The 20,367-nt window shown below is 50.8% G+C and overlaps 1 protein-coding gene across 2 annotated transcripts in view; it reads left to right on the forward strand.

Annotated features, from left to right (window-relative positions):
- NOS2 (nitric oxide synthase 2) overlaps positions 1 to 19,160 on the forward strand; it is a gene marked incomplete at its 5' end in the record, with an annotated part of 33,564 nt that extends 14,404 nt beyond the window's left edge. For both annotated transcript variants that reach the window (XM_080923348.1, XM_080923347.1), the window contains 18 exons: positions 1,594 to 1,768; positions 1,862 to 1,963; positions 3,195 to 3,389; positions 3,774 to 3,856; positions 4,206 to 4,350; positions 4,435 to 4,539; positions 6,063 to 6,112; positions 6,410 to 6,584; positions 7,272 to 7,404; positions 8,389 to 8,467; positions 9,085 to 9,266; positions 10,247 to 10,410; positions 11,945 to 12,152; positions 13,997 to 14,084; positions 14,451 to 14,572; positions 15,693 to 15,841; positions 16,631 to 16,825; positions 18,832 to 19,160. In XM_080923348.1, coding sequence (XP_080779474.1) covers positions 1,594 to 1,768; positions 1,862 to 1,963; positions 3,195 to 3,389; positions 3,774 to 3,856; positions 4,206 to 4,350; positions 4,435 to 4,539; positions 6,063 to 6,112; positions 6,410 to 6,584; positions 7,272 to 7,404; positions 8,389 to 8,467; positions 9,085 to 9,266; positions 10,247 to 10,410; positions 11,945 to 12,152; positions 13,997 to 14,084; positions 14,451 to 14,572; positions 15,693 to 15,841; positions 16,631 to 16,825; positions 18,832 to 18,930 — 2,449 coding nt within the window. In that variant the 3' untranslated portion in view covers positions 18,931 to 19,160. The remainder of the gene's footprint in view (positions 1 to 1,593; positions 1,769 to 1,861; positions 1,964 to 3,194; positions 3,390 to 3,773; positions 3,857 to 4,205; positions 4,351 to 4,434; positions 4,540 to 6,062; positions 6,113 to 6,409; positions 6,585 to 7,271; positions 7,405 to 8,388; positions 8,468 to 9,084; positions 9,267 to 10,246; positions 10,411 to 11,944; positions 12,153 to 13,996; positions 14,085 to 14,450; positions 14,573 to 15,692; positions 15,842 to 16,630; positions 16,826 to 18,831) is intronic.
- Between the last annotated feature and the right edge of the window lie 1,207 nt (positions 19,161 to 20,367).

Below are 20,367 nucleotides of genomic sequence, written 5' to 3' on the forward strand. Positions count from 1 at the left end.
GCTGATTACTGTGGCGGCGGCAGCCTAGCAAATAGGATCCTGGAAGAGTGGGAGGCAGGGACTTGAAAAGAGCCCCTGAGCTTCTTCTGTCTGAGCAGAACCAGGCTTTTTGCTTGCCTCCCAACAACTTGATTTAGTGTGTGTGCACAGGTGTGTATGTGAATGTGTGTGTGCCTGCATGTATGCATATGTGTGCATGTTTGTGTGTGTGTGTATGGTATGTGAGGTTTGTGTGGTATGTTTATAATCATGTATGTGTGTATGTGTGTGGTGTATGTGGTGTGTGTTTATAAGTGTGGTGTGCCTGTATGTTGTGTGTGTGTGATTTGTGTGGTTCTGTGTGTGTATAGTGTGTGTTGTTCAGAGGTCAATTGCAGGAGTCAGTCAGTTTACTCCTACCTTCTGGGTCCTCGGGATTGAACTCTGCTTAGCAGACATGTTAGCTAAGTGCCCTTACCTGCCAAGCCTTCTTAATGGCCTCCTCCCAGCTTTCTTAGAAAAATGACACTCCTCCCAGATAGAGAAAGTGGGAAGTGTAAGGCCACAAGGACTTTAGGAGCACAGCTGGTTGAACCTCTGCAAAGTGCCTCCATATAATGGAGGTTTATTAGCTAGCAGATAATAAATCTGGGCTGACAGCGCTTGTCCTTTGAACATACTGAACTCAGGCCTGGCTCAGGACCTCTGCTCTGCTTCCTTTACCTGATACGCCCTTTTCTCATCCAGTTCTCTCATCAAAAGGTATTCCCTGTGACATCACCGCGCCTCTTTCCCGACTTACCTGTCTTCAACCCCACACCACACTTCATTTCCCATTTTCTTGCTGGTGTATGTGTTTACCCCTCTACAGTCTATAGTCTGGATGCTGGGCTGCAACTTTAGGAAGAGAATCTTTTCATTAGTGTATCGCCATTGTCTATAAAGTGCAGGTCCTTATATTAGTAGGTGCTTAATTATAGATATTTGTAGAAGTCTAACTATCCAATGAATGATACTGTGTTTCTAATGATGCCAAGCATTTGGTGTTATTGACTATGTCAGATGATGGGGATGCTGAGTTCTGAGAGGCTAAAAGCACCCTAGTTGGTGCTTGAACCCCAGCTGTCTGGTGCCAGAGTCCTTAGCAGCTGCATTCTGTTGGAGTCTCGGTATACAGCTGACCCATCTGAATGAATGACTGAATAAAGAGATGTCTTCTTTAATGAATGACCCTTGGTGTTCCCTGTTGTGTCTCCTGGTGGGGTGGCAGAGATCATCTCTTCAAAGGAACTTTGCTGTGGCTCAGTTGTACATGATTGCTTAGCATGCTTGAAGCTCTAGCTTTGATTCCCAGCAGTGCATAAACCCAGACTGGATGCCACATGTCTATAACTCCAGCACTTGGGAGATAGAGTCAGGAGGGCCAAAGGTTCAAGGCCACCCTCAGCTACATAAAATCAAGGCCAGTCTGACATATGAGACCCTGTCTCAAAAAAGCAGAGAAAAGGAAGAATGTCTTTTGTAGACTCTTTTACTGAAGTTAATTAATTTTTGATTGGGGAAAGAGGGCAAAAAAGATGACCCTAATTGCACCTGGCTCTGCCTCCCTGCCAGGTATGAATGGTTCCAGGAGCTGGGGCTGAAGTGGTATGCACTACCTGCAGTGGCCAACATGCTACTGGAGGTGGGTGGCCTCGAATTCCCAGCCTGCCCCTTCAATGGTTGGTACATGGGCACCGAGATTGGAGTTCGAGACTTCTGTGACACACAGCGCTACAATATCCTGGAGGTGACAAGGGTTACCCAGTTGGGCCAGCTGGAGGATTGGGGAGGGGGACCCACCCCCCAAAACAGCCTCACCCTCATCACTTGACTTCTATAGGAAGTGGGAAGAAGGATGGGCCTGGAGACCCACACATTGGCCTCCCTCTGGAAAGACCGGGCTGTCACGGAGATCAATGTGGCTGTGCTCCATAGTTTCCAGGTATGCCAGGTCTCTTGGGGGTTGGTAGAGGTTTTTGGCAAGAAGGTCTCTTGATCCAGCTACTTGTCTGATGCTTGATGTCTCCTTTACAACATCATTCGTGTGAGCATGTGCTGAGACCCAGCATTAGTGCTAGTCCAGCTCTGGGCAACTCCTTTCCTCCCAAGGCTGCCTGTACTTGCACTTGAATACTGTCTGTGGTTCCTTCATTACCCCAGGACATCACTTAGAGAATGCTCCTCCCGGCTGCACCTCCAGGGCCTCCCTCCCTACCCCATCATTCCCACTATACACAAACCAGCTGCACTGGCTGACATCTGCAAGACAGTTATGATCAGCCAGCCAACAGTTCCTGCCAATCCCCTGCTCCTGTTACAGCTAACGTGACCCATCTCCTCACACTGCCTCTTCCTTGGCCACTCCAGCCTCCTTTCTGTCTCCCTGGATCACCTGAAATTCTTGCAGGGTTCAAAAACTCAGCATAAAGGGATCCCACCAAAGGATCTTAGCTCTTCTGAGTGTATACCAAAGGTCAGGGAACAGCTAAGAGGAATCTGTTCTCTGCTTTCAGTATATAGGTTCAAGGGATCAAATTCAGCTTGGTCGGCTTGGCAGCAAGCCCCTTTACCTCCTGAGCCATCTTGCCAGCCCCCACCCCCACTTTTCCTCCCACCCTGAATCTTCTTCCTTTAAATCACCCCATGACTAGATCCTTTCCATCTTGAAGGCTTCAGCCATTCATTTTCTTAAAGGACCACCCTTAGACCAGGCCACTTTGTGCTCCCCCTCCCGCCCTCCACTGTCTTCTTTCCTTTAACTTGGTTTTGTATAAGTGGTTTCCAGCACCAGGTTGTAGGTCAAGACCTCTGTCTCTGTTGTTTCTTTCCTCCACTGGAAATGTGAGCTGCTCTGAGCTACTGTTTGAGTCATAATGCAAATATCTGATAAGTGTCCCCCCCCCGGGGGGGGTGAAGACCCACAGGTTGAGAACCTGGGAGACTCTCATGTGACTGTGGGCTGGTTGCCATATGAATGGCTGTGGTGATGACCTGGATCTCGAAGTCTGTGGACTTGGACCTGTGTGTGTTTCTGCAGCGGTCTGTGAGAATTCTAGGAGCAGGGGCAGAGCCTTTGCATAGATGACTGGCCCTCCAGCACAGCCCTCCTGCACAGCCGCTCGCTGCGCCCCTCCGCTCCCGTATCTCAGCCACTCCATCTTCTTCTCCTTCAGAAGCAGAATGTGACCATCATGGACCACCACACAGCCTCAGAGTCCTTCATGAAGCACATGCAGAATGAGTACCGGGCCCGAGGGGGCTGCCCTGCAGACTGGATTTGGCTGGTCCCTCCAGTGTCCGGGAGCATCACCCCTGTGTTCCACCAGGAGATGTTGAACTATGTCCTCTCTCCGTTCTACTACTATCAGGTCAGGGAGAAGCCTCCGGCCCTCCCGATCTTGTAGCTCAGCTGTGGGGACTCTGTAGTGTGACAACCCAGGGTTTACCTACCAGCTGAGTCCCACTTTGTGCTCTCTAAGGTGCCCAGATTAGACTATGCGTTATCTAATGTACCCAATAAAAAGATACTAAAAGCAGGGGGTCGGGGGAGGTTCTACCTTCTGTCACCATGAAAAAAAGAAGTCAAGTGCTCGCTGCTTTGTGGCTTATGTGGTGCCTAGGAAGCACTACCCTGAGCTTTGGCTAAGCTTTGGTGGGTGGAGTTCAGTAGAGAGGGTCCTCTGACTTTCCAGCACCCCCCCCAGCCCAAGCCCAGCCAGAACCCCACCCTCAACTCTCCTGCTTTTCTTCAGATCGAGCCCTGGAAGACCCACATCTGGCAGGACGAGAAGCTGAGGCCCAAGAAGAGAGAGATCAGGTTCAGAGTCTTGGCGAAGTACGTGGAACCGGAAGTGGGCGTGTCCCTCTGTCTGTGCTGTGTCCCTCTGTCTGTGCTGTGTCCCTTTTACTGAGGCAGCCTTCCTGACAACACCATGAAGGGCAAGGCATACGGAGAATAGTCTTTATGGTGTTGGCTACCAGAACTCTAGACACCGATTCAGAGACTGATTTCCTCCTGTAGTTTCGAACTTACCAGAGAGACTGAGTCAGGATGCACAAGGGGTCTCCGGTTAAAAATAAGATGGAGGCTCTTCCCCTACAGCCCAGTGCTATCCCTTCCCCATCTCCTCTGGAGGCTAGCTCGGCACTCAGCTGTCCGTGTTTCTGTCTGTTCATTCCCACAGAGTGGTGCTCTTTGCTTCCGTGCTAATGCGAAAGGTCATGGCTTCCCGAGTCAGAGCCACAGTCCTCTTTGCTACTGAGACGGGGAAGTCCGAGGCGCTAGCTGGGGACCTGGCAGCCTTGTTCAGCTATGCCTTCAACACCAAGGTACCCGCTTAGATGGAAGGAGCCTGGGGTGAGTGTAAGAAACCCCTGGGAGCTGAGGACTGATGTCCACGGTGTGTCACACAGGTTGTCTGCATGGACCAGTATACAGCAAGCACCTTGGAAGAGGAGCAACTACTGCTGGTGGTGACAAGCACATTTGGCAATGGGGACTGTCCCAGCAATGGACAGGTGGGTGGGTGGGACACTGATTGTCTTGGGGACAGAGGGGCCTAGGAGGACCAAGAAAAGCCACTTCCCCAGTGACACACAGTGCTTTTCTTTGAATTGATCAACTCTTATATATGTTTAGATTATTCGAGGGGATTCGTTACATTTATTTATTTTTATATTCTGTGTGTGTGTGTGTGTGTGTGTGTGTGTGTGTGTGTGTGTATGTGTGTGTGTGTGTTCCCCCACAGCTTGCATGAACAGGTTAGAAGACAACAACTTGCAGGAGACAATTCTTACTTTCCATAATGTGAGTCCCTGAGGTTTTTGGGCTTGGTGGCACTTTTACCTCCTGAGCCATCACTTCAGCCAAAACTTCACATTTTTTTTTTATTTAATTGGGCATAGTGATTCACACTTGTAATAATCCCAGCACTTGGCAGTAGAGGCAGGAGGATCACAAATTTGAGCCCAGCCTGGACTCCATGGGAAATCTTCTCTCAAATTCCCCTTCAATAAGGATTTATATTTAGGGGCTGGAGAGATGGCTCAGCAGTTAAGATGGATTGCTGCACTTCCAAAGGACCATGGCTCAGTCCCTGCACCCACCCACACCAGGTGGCTCACAGTCTCCTATAACTTCAGCTTCAGAGAATCCAACATTGTCTTCCGGCCTCCCTGGGCACCCGCACTCCTGTACATAGACACACACTCTGATGAAAAAAATTTGTATTTTTTTAAAAATGTATTGTGGCTGGGAAGGTAGTTAAGAGCACTGACTGCTCTTCCAGAGGTCCTGAGTTTAATTCCCAGCAACCACATGGTGGCTCACAACCATCTGTAATGGGATCTGATGCCCACTTCTGGTGTGTCTAAAGATAGCTACAATATACTCACATACATAAAATAGATAAATAAATCTTTAAACAACAGCAAAACAAACAAACAAACAAAAATGTACCATTCTCACAAAGAAAAAATGGGCTAAACATATAATTTTGTCTAGCTGGCCTCATGCAGGCTGCAGCCTTTTGCTTTGAGCAGAGGTAAGTATGAGCAAGATATTAAGGCTTGGTCAGGACCAATTTGAGTTTGTCTCTAGTGCTGGAAGAATGAAAAGCCATCGAAAAGAAAGTACATGAGAAGAGATTACAAAAGGTTTAGCTTCCCACAGTGTGATGGGTCTCACACTGCCTATGACAGTTTCCTGGGAAATCAGTGTTATTTCAGGGAATCTGTTGTTTCTAGCAACTTCCAAGCAAGAAGCAAGGTTCATATTCTTTTTGAGGAACTCTGTGTTCTTCCAGAGCTAAATGGGGACACCAGAGACTTCTGGGTCTTCCACTGAAGGGCAGGGCCCACGTGAGCTGGTTCAACTGGAGTGAGGGGTGATCTGGGCCTGGCCAGTGACTTTCCCCATTGGATCTGGATTCTTTGCCTGCCCAGTGTGGCCAGTGTTAAGACAGACCCTCATAGTAAGGGAAGACTTACTATGAGGCTTTATAGCTCCTGGTCTGAGAACTCCGGTTCCTTGTTTTTTGTAGACGCTGAAGAAATCTCTGTTCATGCTGAAAGAACTCACCCACACCTTCAGGTGAGGCTCTCCCCCATATTCATACCTCCTGGGCTAGCCTGGGATCAGACCAAGGAACTGGGTACAGACAGGATGTCTTCTCAGAGATGTCCAGGGCCAGACACAGTCCTGGTCTTAGGTTTGTCTTCTATGTGGGCTGAGGATCAAGACATAGAATCCTAGTCCCTCTTGTAGGTTTGGGGTCTAGAGTCCATTGGTCACATGACCAAGGAAGGCCAGACTATGATGTGACTCAGTGGGCATGGATCTGCCATGCAGACGGGCTTCCTGAGCCTCCATGTGTGACCTTCTTGGCAGGTATGCTGTATTTGGCCTTGGCTCTAGCATGTACCCTCAGTTCTGTGCCTTTGCTCATGACATCGACCAGAAACTGTCCCACCTGGGAGCCTCTCAGCTTGCCCCGACAGGAGAAGGGGACGAACTCAGCGGGCAGGAGGACGCCTTCCGCAGCTGGGCTGTGCAAACCTTCCGGGTCAGTTTTCAGCCAGCCAGGCTGTAATACATTCATGCCAAACTCATCTGGGCCTGGTGTCCTGGGTGTCCTGACTTCTGTCAGGTGTGTAGGGTGGTAGTGTGGGCCTGAGTCGCAGATCATAGCTGCTTCCCCAATCCCCACCCCACCAGGAAGATGTCACTTTGGCGTGTGTAGCTGATCAGCTCCCTGCCCTGACCTTATGTCTCCAGGGCTCTTCCTACTGACACACTTGGCCACCTTGTAACAGGGAGGTCTTCCTTCAGTCTCTTAGCCCTGCAGAGGAAGGGTCACGGGACACACTGCTGAGCTCCTGTGACCCAATTTGATCTTCTCAAATCTTTACTCTCTGGGTTCCTCCCTGATGCTGAAGGGAGCTTAACACTGAAATGAATGGTCAGCAGTGGGAAGCCCAGCAGACTTGGTTCCAAGACTCAGGTCTCCTCCGTGAGCTTTTCTATCAGGATAAGGAAGCCCCAGACCTCCCTCGATATGCGAGAAGGGATAAATGTATGACAGTAGCTTTACTATCCATTACAATAGCAATAGCCACTGTGTGCCAAACCTGGGATTCTCTGAGCCTTTCAGCCCCTTCAGATGACACACTGTGATACATCTACTCAGTATCTGACCCATGGTGAGGGGTGGTGACAGTGATAATGAATGCCATTCTGCCTAACTTTCCAGGCAGCCTGTGAGACGTTTGATGTTCGAAGCAAACATCACATTCAGATCCCGAAACGCTACACCTCCAATGCAATATGGGAGCCACAGCAATACAGGCTCACCCAGAGCTCAGAGCCTTTGGACCTCAACAAAGGTAACAGCCCCTCTGCACCCCACTGGTCTTTCCTGCTTGAGCTGAGGCTATTTGAACCCTGAACCAGTAGTCAAGGCATCTGCCATGCCCTTCTGAACAAAGGCAGTCACCTGTCTCCCTGGCCACAGAGCCCATTGAGGCTGAGGGAGGGCAGGTCAGGAACCCTGGGAGAGCGCTGGTGAGCACAGGAAGCCAGCATCAGTGGGTGGGTGGTGAAGGTAGCTCTGCCAGGCACTGTGCTGGCCTCTCGGCCCCCATGAACTGGCCTGTGACACTTGTCCTGGCACTTGACCTGTGACAAATCCAGAGAAGGTACCGTTCGCAGAAACAAAGCAAGTGATAGCGTGAGTGGGGATTGAGTTCAGTCTTTCAAAGGGAGCCACATGCCAGGAAGAAGGCGTCTAAGGTGATTCAGGGCAGCAGTGAGTAGCTCAGCTCTGCCCACCCTGGGTGACATACTCAGTTCCCTGAAGCCATCATAAAGGTGCCCAGCATTGTCCCTGTTCTCCTGTAAATCACGTTGCTGTCCTGAGTCTGTGTTTCAATGTCTAAGTTGAATCTCCTGGTACTTCCCAGTCTCAAAGCCACTGTTCAAGGGCCTTTTGGGCTTTCTACTTTTAGTTACTATTTTTTGTTTTGTTTTGTTTTGTTTTTTTTTTCATGTATGTATGGAAGCAGGTAGCTGAGACAGGTCTCATGTAGCCCAGACTGGTCTCAAACTTGTTATGAGGCCAAAAATGGTCTCGAACTCCTGATCTTCCTGCCTCTACCTCCAAAGTGCTGGGATTACAGACCCATGTCACCACATTCAGCCAGGCCCAGGGTCTTTACTTGTAATCCAAAAATAATGGGGAAAGGAAACCTAGCAGGTCCTGCCTCCGGACACCAAGAGCAAAGGTAGCATGCAGGCGTGCTCAGCTCAGCCTATGGGGTTTCCCCCAGCACAACACAAGAGCTCTGTACCATCCCTGTCTGTCTCCCCAGCCCTCAGCAGCATCCACGCCAAGAACGTGTTCACCATGAGGCTGAAATCCCAGCAGAATCTGCAGAGCGAGAAGTCTGGGTAAGGATGGGCTGGTACACAAGCTTGCTCTGGAATGCACAAGGAACCAGAGTCAGTCTGCACAGGGGGAGGGGAGGCGTGCCTGCCAAGGAGATCACTGTTGGGACCACCTTCTCTGCTAGCCTTTGGCATCGGTGCCTTTGCCCAGTGTGGAAGCTGGATGTCCACCTCTCTGGCTCTTTCTCCTCTCTCTGAACTCTCACTGCAAGAAGCATCCAGGGGGCACTCAGACCGTTTGAGTCTTCAGAACTTTTGTTCGAATGTTTGGCTAGGATGGGAATTTCCCAGCCAGGTGGAGGAGGGTTGTGAGTGGTCTGTGATTTTTATCTGTGTTGTCCCTCCTCTTCCTCCATCCTATCCTGGGGAAAAGTGGCCTCAGTTCCAATGATAACAGGATTTGTCCTGGAGACAAAGAAAGGGTACCTCCGGTGCCCACACACTGAGCGAGATGTGGCCAAGCCCTCCCTGCCAAACTCCTCTGAGGAACTCAGGAGCATTAAGAGTCCTCAGCTGAGGGGATGTCTTGTCACAGATTGGCTGGTGACCATGCTGGTGGCAGGAGAACACTTGTCCTGGGGAAGCTGACAGTTACCCATGATTCCTTTTTTCTTCTGTAGCCGCACCACCCTCCTCGTTCAACTCACCTTCGAGGGCAGCCAGTGCCCCAGCTACCTGCCCGGGGAACACCTGGGGATTTTCCCAGGCAACCCGACTGCCCTGGTGCAGGGAATCTTGGAGCGAGTTGTGGATTGTTCTACGTCGCACCAAGCTGTGTGCCTGGAGGTTCTGGATGAGAGCGGTGAGCTCCTGGGCCCAGACAAACCTCTATTCCCCTCACTCCCATCCCCGAGGACTGAGCCTGTGTCCGTCCCGACCTAGTCCCATCCCAACTCATGGGAGAAGCCTTCTGGCCTTCACTGGTAGTGATGCCTCTCCCTAGCCTTAAAGGAGGCATTAGAGAAGCAAAACGTGGCAATGGCCACTATCATCTGGGAGAAAGGGAGTCAGCCTGAAACTTAGAGACAAAAGGCCCTAGGCATCCTTAGGGCTGTAAGAATACAGATGTGGTCCAGATGAGATGCATTAATAATAAAGTCCTTGTCTCTGGAAGGAAGCGAGGGGAGAGGAGAGGAATGAAAAGCAGAGTGCTAACATCCACGAAGCACCTTTGGACCGGGAAACAGGCGCTGTGCCAGAGATTTCCCAAACGTGGCTTCTACTCATTACCAATGCCCGTCCAGACTGTGTCATCATATCTGTTTCTCAGAGAAGCAGCTGGAGGTCATAGGATTCAGACACTGTGCTGGGAAGTGGGAGCCAGAGTTCGCGCCTGGGTCATGTCCTGACATGCGGGTCTTCTCTTGGGACTCCTGAAGTCCAGTCACCTCAGTTTACACTGATCTGTTTACCTAGAGCCTTTTGATCCAATACTCCAGGAGACTGCAGCCATAAACCTCTCTCCAAAAGAGCAACCAGCCTCTGGGGCATACATCAGTCTCCAGTGGACCTAGTCACTAAGTTTGAGATTCACCTGGGGGTGTCAGAGACTCAAGTATGGGCCACAGAAGGACGTGCTTAGTCTGTTAGGACAAAGTCAACATGGGTGGGGGCAGTTGTCCAGCCTACCCCGGCAGCCCTGTCTCAGCACCAGCTCCTGATCTTTGCTCTTTCTGGAGCCAAGATGTCAGTCATTTCTCCCTTGTAGGTGGAGGCTAGGCATTGTCTGAGAGACCCAAGTAGGGTCTTTCCTCGCCCTGACACTTTTCTTCCTTCTCTCAGGCAGCTACTGGGTCAAAGACAAGAGGCTGCCCCCCTGCTCACTCAGCCAAGCCCTCACCTACTTCCTGGACATCACTACCCCTCCCACCCAGCTGCAGCTCCACAAGCTGGCCCGCTTTGCTACAGAAGAAACTGACAGGCAGAGGCTGGAGGCCTTGTGTCAGGTATGGGTCTGACTGGCGGATGACGCAGGGGCATTTCATAGAGTGGAGGGAAGTCCAGCCTCTGAGACCATCCTCCTGAGTCCCTAGGTGTGCCTTGTCTATGCCTGCTGCCTCATCTCTAGTACCCGGTGGTACCGAGTGAATGCGTCTGGGAGTCAGTATGATGGTACCTGTATTCATTATGTGTCCCATTGCTGTGGCTAAACACATGGCAGAAAGAGCTTAAGGGAAGGAGGGCTCATGCTGGTTCATGAGGGTCTAGTCCATCGTGGTGGGGTGTTCTGACAGGGAAAGTGTGTGTGGTAGGTCACATTGGTTCTGGAGAAAGGAAGCACAAAAGGTAGACGCCAGCGACTCACTTATTATCTGCTTTGCATTTAAAGTCCCAGCCCATGGGAACTCAGAGTGGGTCTTTCCCAGTTAAACCTCCAGAAACACCTTCACTGAGGTGTGTGTCCATGTTGATCCTAAATCCAATCAGGTTCACAGTGAAGAGTAGCCATCAGTAGCCAAAGTGTACTTCCTTAGCATCTGACTGGAGGGGGCAGCCTCTATAGATGGCTGTTGTCTTCCCCAAATGTGGAGTAAACTTGACAGTGGGTAAGTGGGTGTACCGGCAGGTAGGGAGCTGATGAGTTAGTGGAGTGATGCATTAAGTCATTTGCAACTTCCAAGTCCATGTCTTTGTAAGAAGCATGAGATACCAAGTCACGGTACATATTGTCACCATCCCAACAATCGGATGTGACTGGCTGCATCTGCCTCACTTCACAAGGATTAGGGTTAAGCTAGGAGGGACATCTGGCAGTGATTTGAACCCAGATCCAATCTGTTTCAAGTTACAGTGCAATAAAGAAATTAGCCCAGCTGGGTAGGGCGGCCATGCCTGTGATCCTCGCATGCAGCTGGCTAAGCAGGAAGTTAGTGAGTTAGAGACAAGTCTGGGCCAACAATGAGTTCAAGGCCAACCTGAGGTACGTAGCAAGACCGTGTCTCTACATCCTCTCCAAAGAAAGAGGGCACTGAGCCCTGCCTATGAGCTGCTGATGTTGGGGAGGTTTCTGTATTTTGACTTTTGTCTTTGTTTTGTGGGTGCTAGGGGGTCTCTCTCAGACCTTCACACATGCCAGGCAACTGCTCTTCCACTGAGACAAACTCCTATCTCTAACTTTTTATTTGGAGGCAGGGTCCCACTAAGTTAGTCAAGCTAGCTCTCAGTTCAATCTGTAACTCCTGCTGTCCTTAAACTTCGAATCCTCCTGCCCCGGCCTTCCAACTGCTGGGGTTACAATCCTGTCCCCAACTCTCATCTTAATCCTAGCCATAGTAGAGTTCTAGGAGCATTTGAGAAATGCTACTAGCTGCCCCAGATCCTAGCTTCCCATCCAGCACAGTGCCCTCAGCACCCTGGACAGCGCTCATCCTTGGCTGCCTTTGATGAAGAAATGGGTACTGGGTGGGGTGGGGAGGCTCCTTCAGCACGCATGCGCGGCAGGTCTCCCAAAACCTCACACTGCCCTTGCCTTTCATTCAGCCCTCAGAGTACAACGATTGGAAGTTCCGCAACAACCCCACGTTCCTGGAGGTGCTGGAAGAGTTCCCGTCGTTGCACGTGCCTGCTGCCTTCCTGCTGTCGCAGCTCCCGGTCCTGAAGCCCCGCTACTACTCCATCAGTTCCTCCCAGGACCACACCCCCTCAGAGGTTCACCTCACTGTGGCCGTGGTCACCTATCGCACCCGAGGTAAGAAAGGCAGACTCTGGTGTCATCTGCGCCTGTCCTTCTAGGGACAGCTCTCCTAGATTGCTTTCTGTGACCAACACGGTGACTGCCACCATTTTAGGGGAAGGTCCAATTTAGGGGTTTGTTTAACTTACAGGTTACAACTGTCACCAAAATAAACCAAGGCAGGATCTATGGAGGAACATTGCTTATTGGCTTGTTCCCTCTGGTTTGCTCAGCTACTGTCCTTATTACAGCTCAGGACCACCAGATGAGGACCAGCACTGCTCACAGTGGGCTAGACTCTCCTCTAGCAGTCAAGAAAGTGCTTCACAGACACGCCCATAGGCCATTCTGATGACAAGTCCTCAATTGATTCCCAGCTGTATCAAGCTGATAGCCAAGATTGACCACCACAGCATCTGTTCAACACTTTGGGGCTTTGTCACCAAATGCTACAGTGACATCCACCTGCTAGAGTTGTCAGGGATGTAAGATGCTGTGTAGGGCACAATATCACAAAGCAGGTGTGACGCTCACTCCTCTGTTTACCATCGGTGGGAGCCGGCTTCCATGTGTATTTCTACAAGGGAGGGAAAGGGGCACGGAGAGCTTAACCAGCTTGTTCAGACACCTGTTATTGACTAGAGACCCTAATTCAGGGAGTTTAACTGCTGAAGCTAAGAGCTGGACCACCATTAGTCTCTGACTGTCGAACAGGCTCAGATGCGAAACTTCTTGAATACATAGGAAACCCAGTTATTTCCGGTCGTCCTGATGATGGAGCTGGATGCAGGGAACTTTTTCTCAATTTTTCATTCCCTCAGTGTTCCCATCCTGTGATGACCATGTCTCACCTCCATGCTAGGAGCCATACTGGGCAGGGAAACTGCAGACAGGCCCTGCTCACATAGAGCAGCCAGAAGGTCAAAAAGAGTTCAGGCGTGGACATGCTTAGACATATGGTATGGGTGCCCAGAAGCCCCAGGTCTCACAAGGGAGGGAGTGGGGTGTGTGTGGAGCTACCATAGCCTAGGAGGTCCAGTGTTCTAGGCTTGGATCCTCCCCTGGAAGGACCTCACTGTAACTGAGCTCTGTTTGAGCTGGAAGGGCTGGGAAGGGTCCACATCTCCGAGATCTCTCTCCTTGGCAAAGAGCACAGTTTGTAAATACTGGACAGAGCCCGTGTCTGTCCATGCTCACTGACCATGCCTCACCATTGAATGAGAGGGGAGATGTAGGCGAGCCCCGAGAAGGCTGGTTCTTGCAGAACAGAGCCAGAGCATGATTCTGGTTGCTAAAGGCCTCCCTTACCTGCCAGGCCATGGGGAAGTGAATGTAACCCAGAGGAAGCTGAGGTATCCACAAGGCCAGGAAAGGCTTCTGGGGAAAACTGAGATGCCAGAACAGATAGGAGGAGTGGGAGACCATCCCTCACCCAGAGTTTCTATTAGGAAAGGCCTCCTTCATGAGGATACTCAGCAATGGTCAGCCCTGGGGATCATTTCACACTGCTGTGGGCAGAGCCTTGGTGGGGAGAGGGGACACTGAGAGGGTCCCTAGACAAACCTCTGGGAGATGCTCTAGTTTAAGGTCAGGGAGCCTGAGCATGAACCTGAGTCCATCATGACTTTAATCACCCGCTCCCTTATCCTCTCTGTGACTCAGTTTCTACAATGGTAAAGTGGCGATTGATTACCAGGACCCTTACTGCCTTCCCTGATTCATGTAGACAGTTGGGAGAGAAGGTAACTCCTCAGTCAGGAACCAGCCACCCAACGGGGCTTGGCACTGTAGGAAGGACACCCAGCTGGGTTGCATGAAGGCCACAGAGCTTGTTAGTCAGGCCTGCGTTATTCTTGCAGATGGTCAGGGTCCCCTGCACCATGGTGTCTGCAGCACTTGGATCAGTAACCTGAAGCCCCAGGACCCAGTGCCCTGCTTTGTGCGAAGGTAAACACCCACACTGGGCCCTTTGGAGCCCCTGGGCCCTGGGGATTATGCAACAGAAGTGAAGGGTCTAAGACTGAGTCTCACCTTGGCCCATAAAGGTTTGGGGGTAATTCTTTGTCTCCTCATTTCTGCCATCTGGCTATAAGGTGTAGTGGAGCCCATGGCAAGGATGCTTGTGGTGGGATTCTGAGACTGGCCCAGCATGGGGAGATGCTGTGCCTGGGCCAGGAAGATAAAGCTGCACACAGGGCTTGGGAATCGGTGTTTCCCTCCATCCCCGCCAGGCTCCCAGGTCCCCAGCCCTATCCTGCATGCACTTCTGGCTTGGGGTATCTGAAGACCAGGGTTTCTCTTGTTTCCTTGCAGTGTCAGTGGCTTCCAGCTCCCTGAGGACCCCTCCCAGCCTTGCATCCTCATTGGGCCTGGTACAGGCATTGCCCCCTTCCGAAGTTTCTGGCTGCAGCGGCTCCATGACTCCCAGCACAGAGGTACAACTCTCAATAGGAAGGGAGTGCGCCTGTCACTGTGATCGATCTGATCATTACACAGGCACATCGAATTACTACACCATACCCGGAAATTAGACACACAGATTTGGAGTGTTCGTGCCCTGCCCACTCCACGTCTCCGAGTTTCCTTGTTAAGTTTTTAATGTATATAGAGGGTTGTGTGTGTCCCGGTGCACATGTGGAGGTCAGAGGTCAAATTGCTTCTCTTTCAGGAATCAAATTCAGTTTGTCAGGCATGACAGCAAGTGCCTCTCCCTGCTGAGCCATCTCATCAGCCCAGTTTGCTGGGTTTTAAATGTTTACCTCATTGTCCGTATCATCCATTAAATAACATACAGAGCATTACGTGTGTGTAGAGGTCCTCAAAGTTAAGGGTGATGAGAGTCACAGATTGGAGATAAAGACATTTTCTTTTCATTTGAGAAATAGCTGAGAAGGCTGGATACCTCTGTCTGGAATCCTCCGGATAAGGCTCTTTCTGGAAGAAACCCTTAGCAATGTTTGACCTTCAAGACCTTGAACATGAAGTCCAGCACAGCCAATAGCATCAGGGGGTTGTTGCCTGAGGCCTCAGCACCTGCATTTAATGTAGCAGTTGGGTCAGGGGAGAGGATTTTCACAAGAGAAGGCACAAGTTTCTGATATTTTACTAAAAGCATGTCCTTGGTGTGTTGCACACACACACACACACACACACACACACACACACACACACACACCCCTATATGTATTTGAGACAAGGTCTTGCTATTGTAGCCCTAGCTGGACTGAAAATTCCTCATATAGACAAGGCTGGCCTCTTAATTTGCAGCAATCAATCCTCCTGCCTCTACTTCCCAAGAACTGACTGTAATACTATTTTAAAGTGAAGAAGTAACATTAAAATGCTGTAGGTCAAATGAAAGAAAGAGTAATGCATGGGCATAATCAGAACGGATACTGAACCTTTTTTCCCCCTTGAACCATGTTTTTAAAGAGTGCCTCCATTAGCTATATAATGGGGATTATGCCAGATCAGAAACCTACTCACTGGCACCTGGAGGTCACGGGTTGCCCTCTGGTGGCCCTTGTGGTAACTGCAACCTTCTGGGTTTTCAAGGGCTCAAAGGAGGCCGCATGACCTTGGTGTTTGGGTGCCGGCACCCAGAGGAGGACCACCTCTATCAGGAAGAAATGCAGGAGATGGTCCGCAAGGGAGTGTTGTCTCAGGTGCACACAGGCTACTCCCGGCTGCCCGGCAAACCCAAGGTAGGTGCAAACTGACACCGTGCCTGGCCACTGCCCAGACTATACGAACAGCCTTTCCTCTCCCAGCCGTCTCCTCCTCTGTTCTACAGTAAAGACAGTTGCACCGCTTCAGGGAGATAGGAAGGGCTCTAAGGTGACACCGTAGTTTAATCTTCACAGCCCAGCCACCTGCAGGTACCCGGCAGCTCTGGGATGCAGGGCTGTGCCAGGAGATGGGATGTAGGCTGGCTTTACACTTAGCTCACTCAGCAAGTCTGGAAGCTGGAGCTGATCCCGCCAGGACCCTCCGGTGGGCGCTCTGCTCCAGGGGCATGAACAGTGCACACAGACTCTCCATTCAGAACCGTGTGAACATTCCCTGAAGACCCCTTTGCATCCTATGGCTGGTCATCTGATGTGAAAAAACAACCAACCAAACAAAAAAAAAATCAACCAAACTCCCGACTGACTGCAGGACCTTCTTTATAAGTGGGGAGCCTAGAAACCTATACCTAAGCCACAAATCAGAGCCAGGCGTGTTACATACCGGGAACCCTCCTCTTTCTGGGAGGTAGGCAGGTAGATCTCAGAGCGCTGGGCAGAGCTATAAGCGTGATGTCTCAGAAGTTTTTGTGGTGAATTCAGGGAAGCTCTGTGGTTTCCATTAGCTAGGAGGACAGGATACTTGTGTATCCTGAGCTGAGTTCCTAACTGAAGCCCTCACGTTCCTCTCCCCCTCCCCAATGACCAGTGTGACCCACCACAGTGACATCAGCATCCAGGGCTGGTCCAAACCATGTCCTCTTTTAGGTCTACGTTCAAGACATCCTGCAGAAACAGCTGGCCAACGAGGTGCTCAGCGTGCTCCTTGGGGACCAGGGCCACCTCTACGTTTGTGGGGACGTGCGCATGGCTCGGGATGTGGCTACCACTTTGAAGAAGCTGGTGGCCACCAAGCTGAACTTGAACGAGGAGCAGGTTGAGGACTATTTCTTCCAGCTCAAGGTATGGGAGCGTCACATGCCTTTGGAACCAGGACCAGAGCAGCGGAACTGTGGGGGGGAGTTGCCCCCGAGACCCTCTGCACCACTGCAGAAGACTGGGGCTGGCTGGGCTCTTGGAGTCTGGACTTTGCATTCCACAATGGTTGCCAGCTAGCTAAGAAACGAGGCTAGTGTGTCCCATTTCTCCAGCTGTGGAATGGAAGTAGCTGTCTCTGCTCCTCACACTCCTGCATAAATGCCCATAGAGTAGAACGGGGCTGTGGAGGCCTGTTCCCCACTGGCTATGGTGAACATTCAGTTATTCAGTAGGCTGCTGGCTGAGTGCCCTCATTTCTTACAGGAAGGACTCTAGGTAGCAGGGCCTGCCGTGTGCCAAGTGCTCACCAATGATTGTTTTGTGACCTTTCCTTCTGCCCTTCTAAGGGCTTTATGAGGAATGAATGACTGTCATGTCATTCTTCAGATGAAAGGAACCTGGTGCCCCAACAGTGAATGTGAGAACCCAGGCACATGTCCTCTCCCCGAACCCCCACACCCCTCCCCCATCTCTCTGGTTCTTAAACCTGCCTTTAAGGCTCATGGTTATGCTCCATGTTTATATCCAGCACCTACTGTGTGTTAGAGGTAAGAAGCAGTTAACAAAACAGGTGAGATTTTCTCAATATCACGATAGATTATGGAGCACACCTTTAACGCCAGCACTGGTGAGGTTGTCCCTTGGGTTTATAGTCAGCCCAAGGCTGGCCTGGGCTAAATGAGATCCTGTCTCGGAAGTACAAAAGCAAACGCCTTCCTTAACAGAGCTTACATCCTGGCAGGGTTGATTAAATCAAGCGCATGGGATGTGCACTGCTTTGGGTAAGAAATAGAACAGCATCTCAGAGTAGGGGTGTTCGTGGCTTAATAAAGACATTTGGGGAAGGGGTCACTGGGAGGTGAAAAATACCTGCAGAAGATAAGGAAGAAGCCTTGTGCACAGTGGAGACAGAGGTCCAGACTATTCTGCAGGGCAGCAGCATGTGCGAAGGTCCTGGGATGTAGACTGTTCTGACACCTGTGGTACAAGGGCATTGTGGGTGCTTCCCAAAATATGCTCTGTACTTGACATGTGTTTATGGATACGTGACATCATTAACAAAGGGCTGTAAGGAGCAGGTGGGACAGAGGCAGGGCACACCTGTCAGTCCCAAGGCTTTGGGGAAGCTGAGGCAGGAGAGTGGCAAGTTCAAGTCAGTATGGACTAGCTAGGGCTGCAAAGATGCAGAGAACATACCTGTAACTTCAACTCCAGGGGATCTAATACCCTCTTCTAGCCTCTCAGGGTACAGCACTCATATACACATATAAACACACACACACATGCGTGCAAATTGTAGCCAGACATGGCAGCACATGGATGCCTTTAATTCTAACGCTCAGGAGGCAGTGGGGGGGGGGAAATACGATCTTTTATTTATTTATTTATTTTCATTTAAAAAGAGAAACTGCGTGCCAGGGGTGTGGCTCAGGCCCTGCCGAGCCTGGTATATAAAAGGCCGCCGATTTTATTTCTAGTACTAAGGGGGGAAAAGAGATTCCAGGGCCAGATCTTTTGGTACACGTGTCTGGCTCCACAAAGGGCAAACAGGTGCCCTCACTGTAAGATGTCTCTCAGAGCCCTCAGACCTCTGCTGTGCCCTGACTTCAAGACCTGGAGAAGGGATCTATGCACAGCCTGCCCTACACACGCTGGTCTCAAAGCTCTCACATCCGGTGTGGGATGAGCACTAGGCAGGTAGTGGGGCCGCCATCCACCCAGGAAGCATGGGAAGAGGCTGAGGTGGGCCACACACAGGGAAGAGGAGAAACCAAACCCGGGCATAATGGCAGCAATCCAGACACAAGGCTAGGGAGCGCCTGTGTCACCAGGAAGCTGTTGCAGCCCCAGGGTTTTGTCCCAGCCTAGACATGCTAACCGAGAGGCAGCAGGGCCAGCAGGTTGACACTGTGATCTCTGTTCCCCCTCAGAGCCAGAAACGTTATCACGAGGACATCTTTGGTGCGGTCTTTTCCTATGGAGCAAAAAAGGGCAGCGCCGTGGAGGAGCACAAAGGCACAAGACTTTGACAGCCCAGAGGAGTTACAGCTTCTGGCGCTAAATGAAAATGATGGCGAGGGGCTTGAGGAGCAGAGAAATGCAATTTCTCCCCCCAACCCCTCCTGTCATCTCCCCTCCTCCACCCAACCAAGTAGTATTGTACTATTGTGGACTACAGAATCTCTCTCCTCTCCTCCCTCCCCTCTTCTCTGTCCCCACCCCCCACCTTCTTCTCCTTTTTCCTTTGCCTCCTACTTCCTCGGAGCTGAGCAGAGAAAAATTAACCTCCTGGCTGAAGCACTTTGGGTGACCACCAGGAGGCGCCATGCCGCCGCTCTAATACTTAGCTGCATTTATGTACAGATATTTATACTTTGTATTTAAGAAAAGAGATACCTTTGTCTACTCCCAAGGACCACTTGGGCCTTCCCTGTATAATTCCTTGATGAAAATATTTATATATAAATACATTTTATTTTAATCACCCCGAGTGTTTGATCAAGGTTTGTAGCGAATGCATTCTCAAGTCGGCTATGGGTTGGGGTTGGTGGGTACCACAGTCTGGACAACGATGCTCACACGAGGGATCATGCAAACCAGTGTCTAGGGGACAGCAGATGAAGTCTGTGTTTGAGAGAAAGCGTTGGCTGTGCTCCGTGACCTGTCTGCTGAGAGTTTAGACAGTCGTGATCTGCTACCTGGGCAGGACAGGTTTAGTTCTCTGCACGGGACACCATGCTGTAAGGGTCACCACCATCCTCGCCTGCTGTGGAAGTCACGAGCTCGTGTTTGCACCAGCCAGCACAGCTCCTTACCAGACAACCTCGTTGCTGGTCCCTGCCCTGGCCCAGGATAAGCTAGCTCCCTCTCCCCTTTCCACAGCTGCATCAGATGGAGAAAAAGAGGCAAAGGCAAGGGGCCCAACAGTCTCTTGTTGCCCATAGAACCCCCCTGCCCCTGGCAGTAATGCATCTGAACAGTGTGGCCCGCCCAGTCACTTTGGTCAGGGTTTCCCACATGCTTAGGTACCCTGAGGCACCGGGGAACCATATTAAAATATAGACTGGAGACTGGGAAGATGGCTCCGTTGGTGAAGTACTTGTTATGTGTTTGGGTTCCCAACCCCCACATGAACAAAGCTAGCTGTGGTGGTGTATGTCTGGCATCTCAGTGCTGGGAAGGTAAAGACAGGCAGACCCCTGGAGCTCACTAGCCACAAGCCAAGCCAGTGAGCACTGGATCCAACGAGAAACCCTGTCTCAAAAGATAAGGTGGACAGAGATTAAGGAAGATACTCGGGTGGTGACACATGCCTTTAGTCCCAGCATTCAGGAGGCAGAAGCAGGCAGATCTTGGAGTTTGTGGTCAGCCTAATCTACAGAGACAAGTTCATACCATACCACATGCATACCATACACACACATACATACATGCATACACACCCTCATACACATATACCACACATA

Source organism: Micromys minutus, assembly GCF_963924665.1.
Source record: "Micromys minutus genome assembly, chromosome: 10".
Taxonomy (NCBI): Eukaryota; Metazoa; Chordata; class Mammalia; order Rodentia; family Muridae; genus Micromys; species Micromys minutus.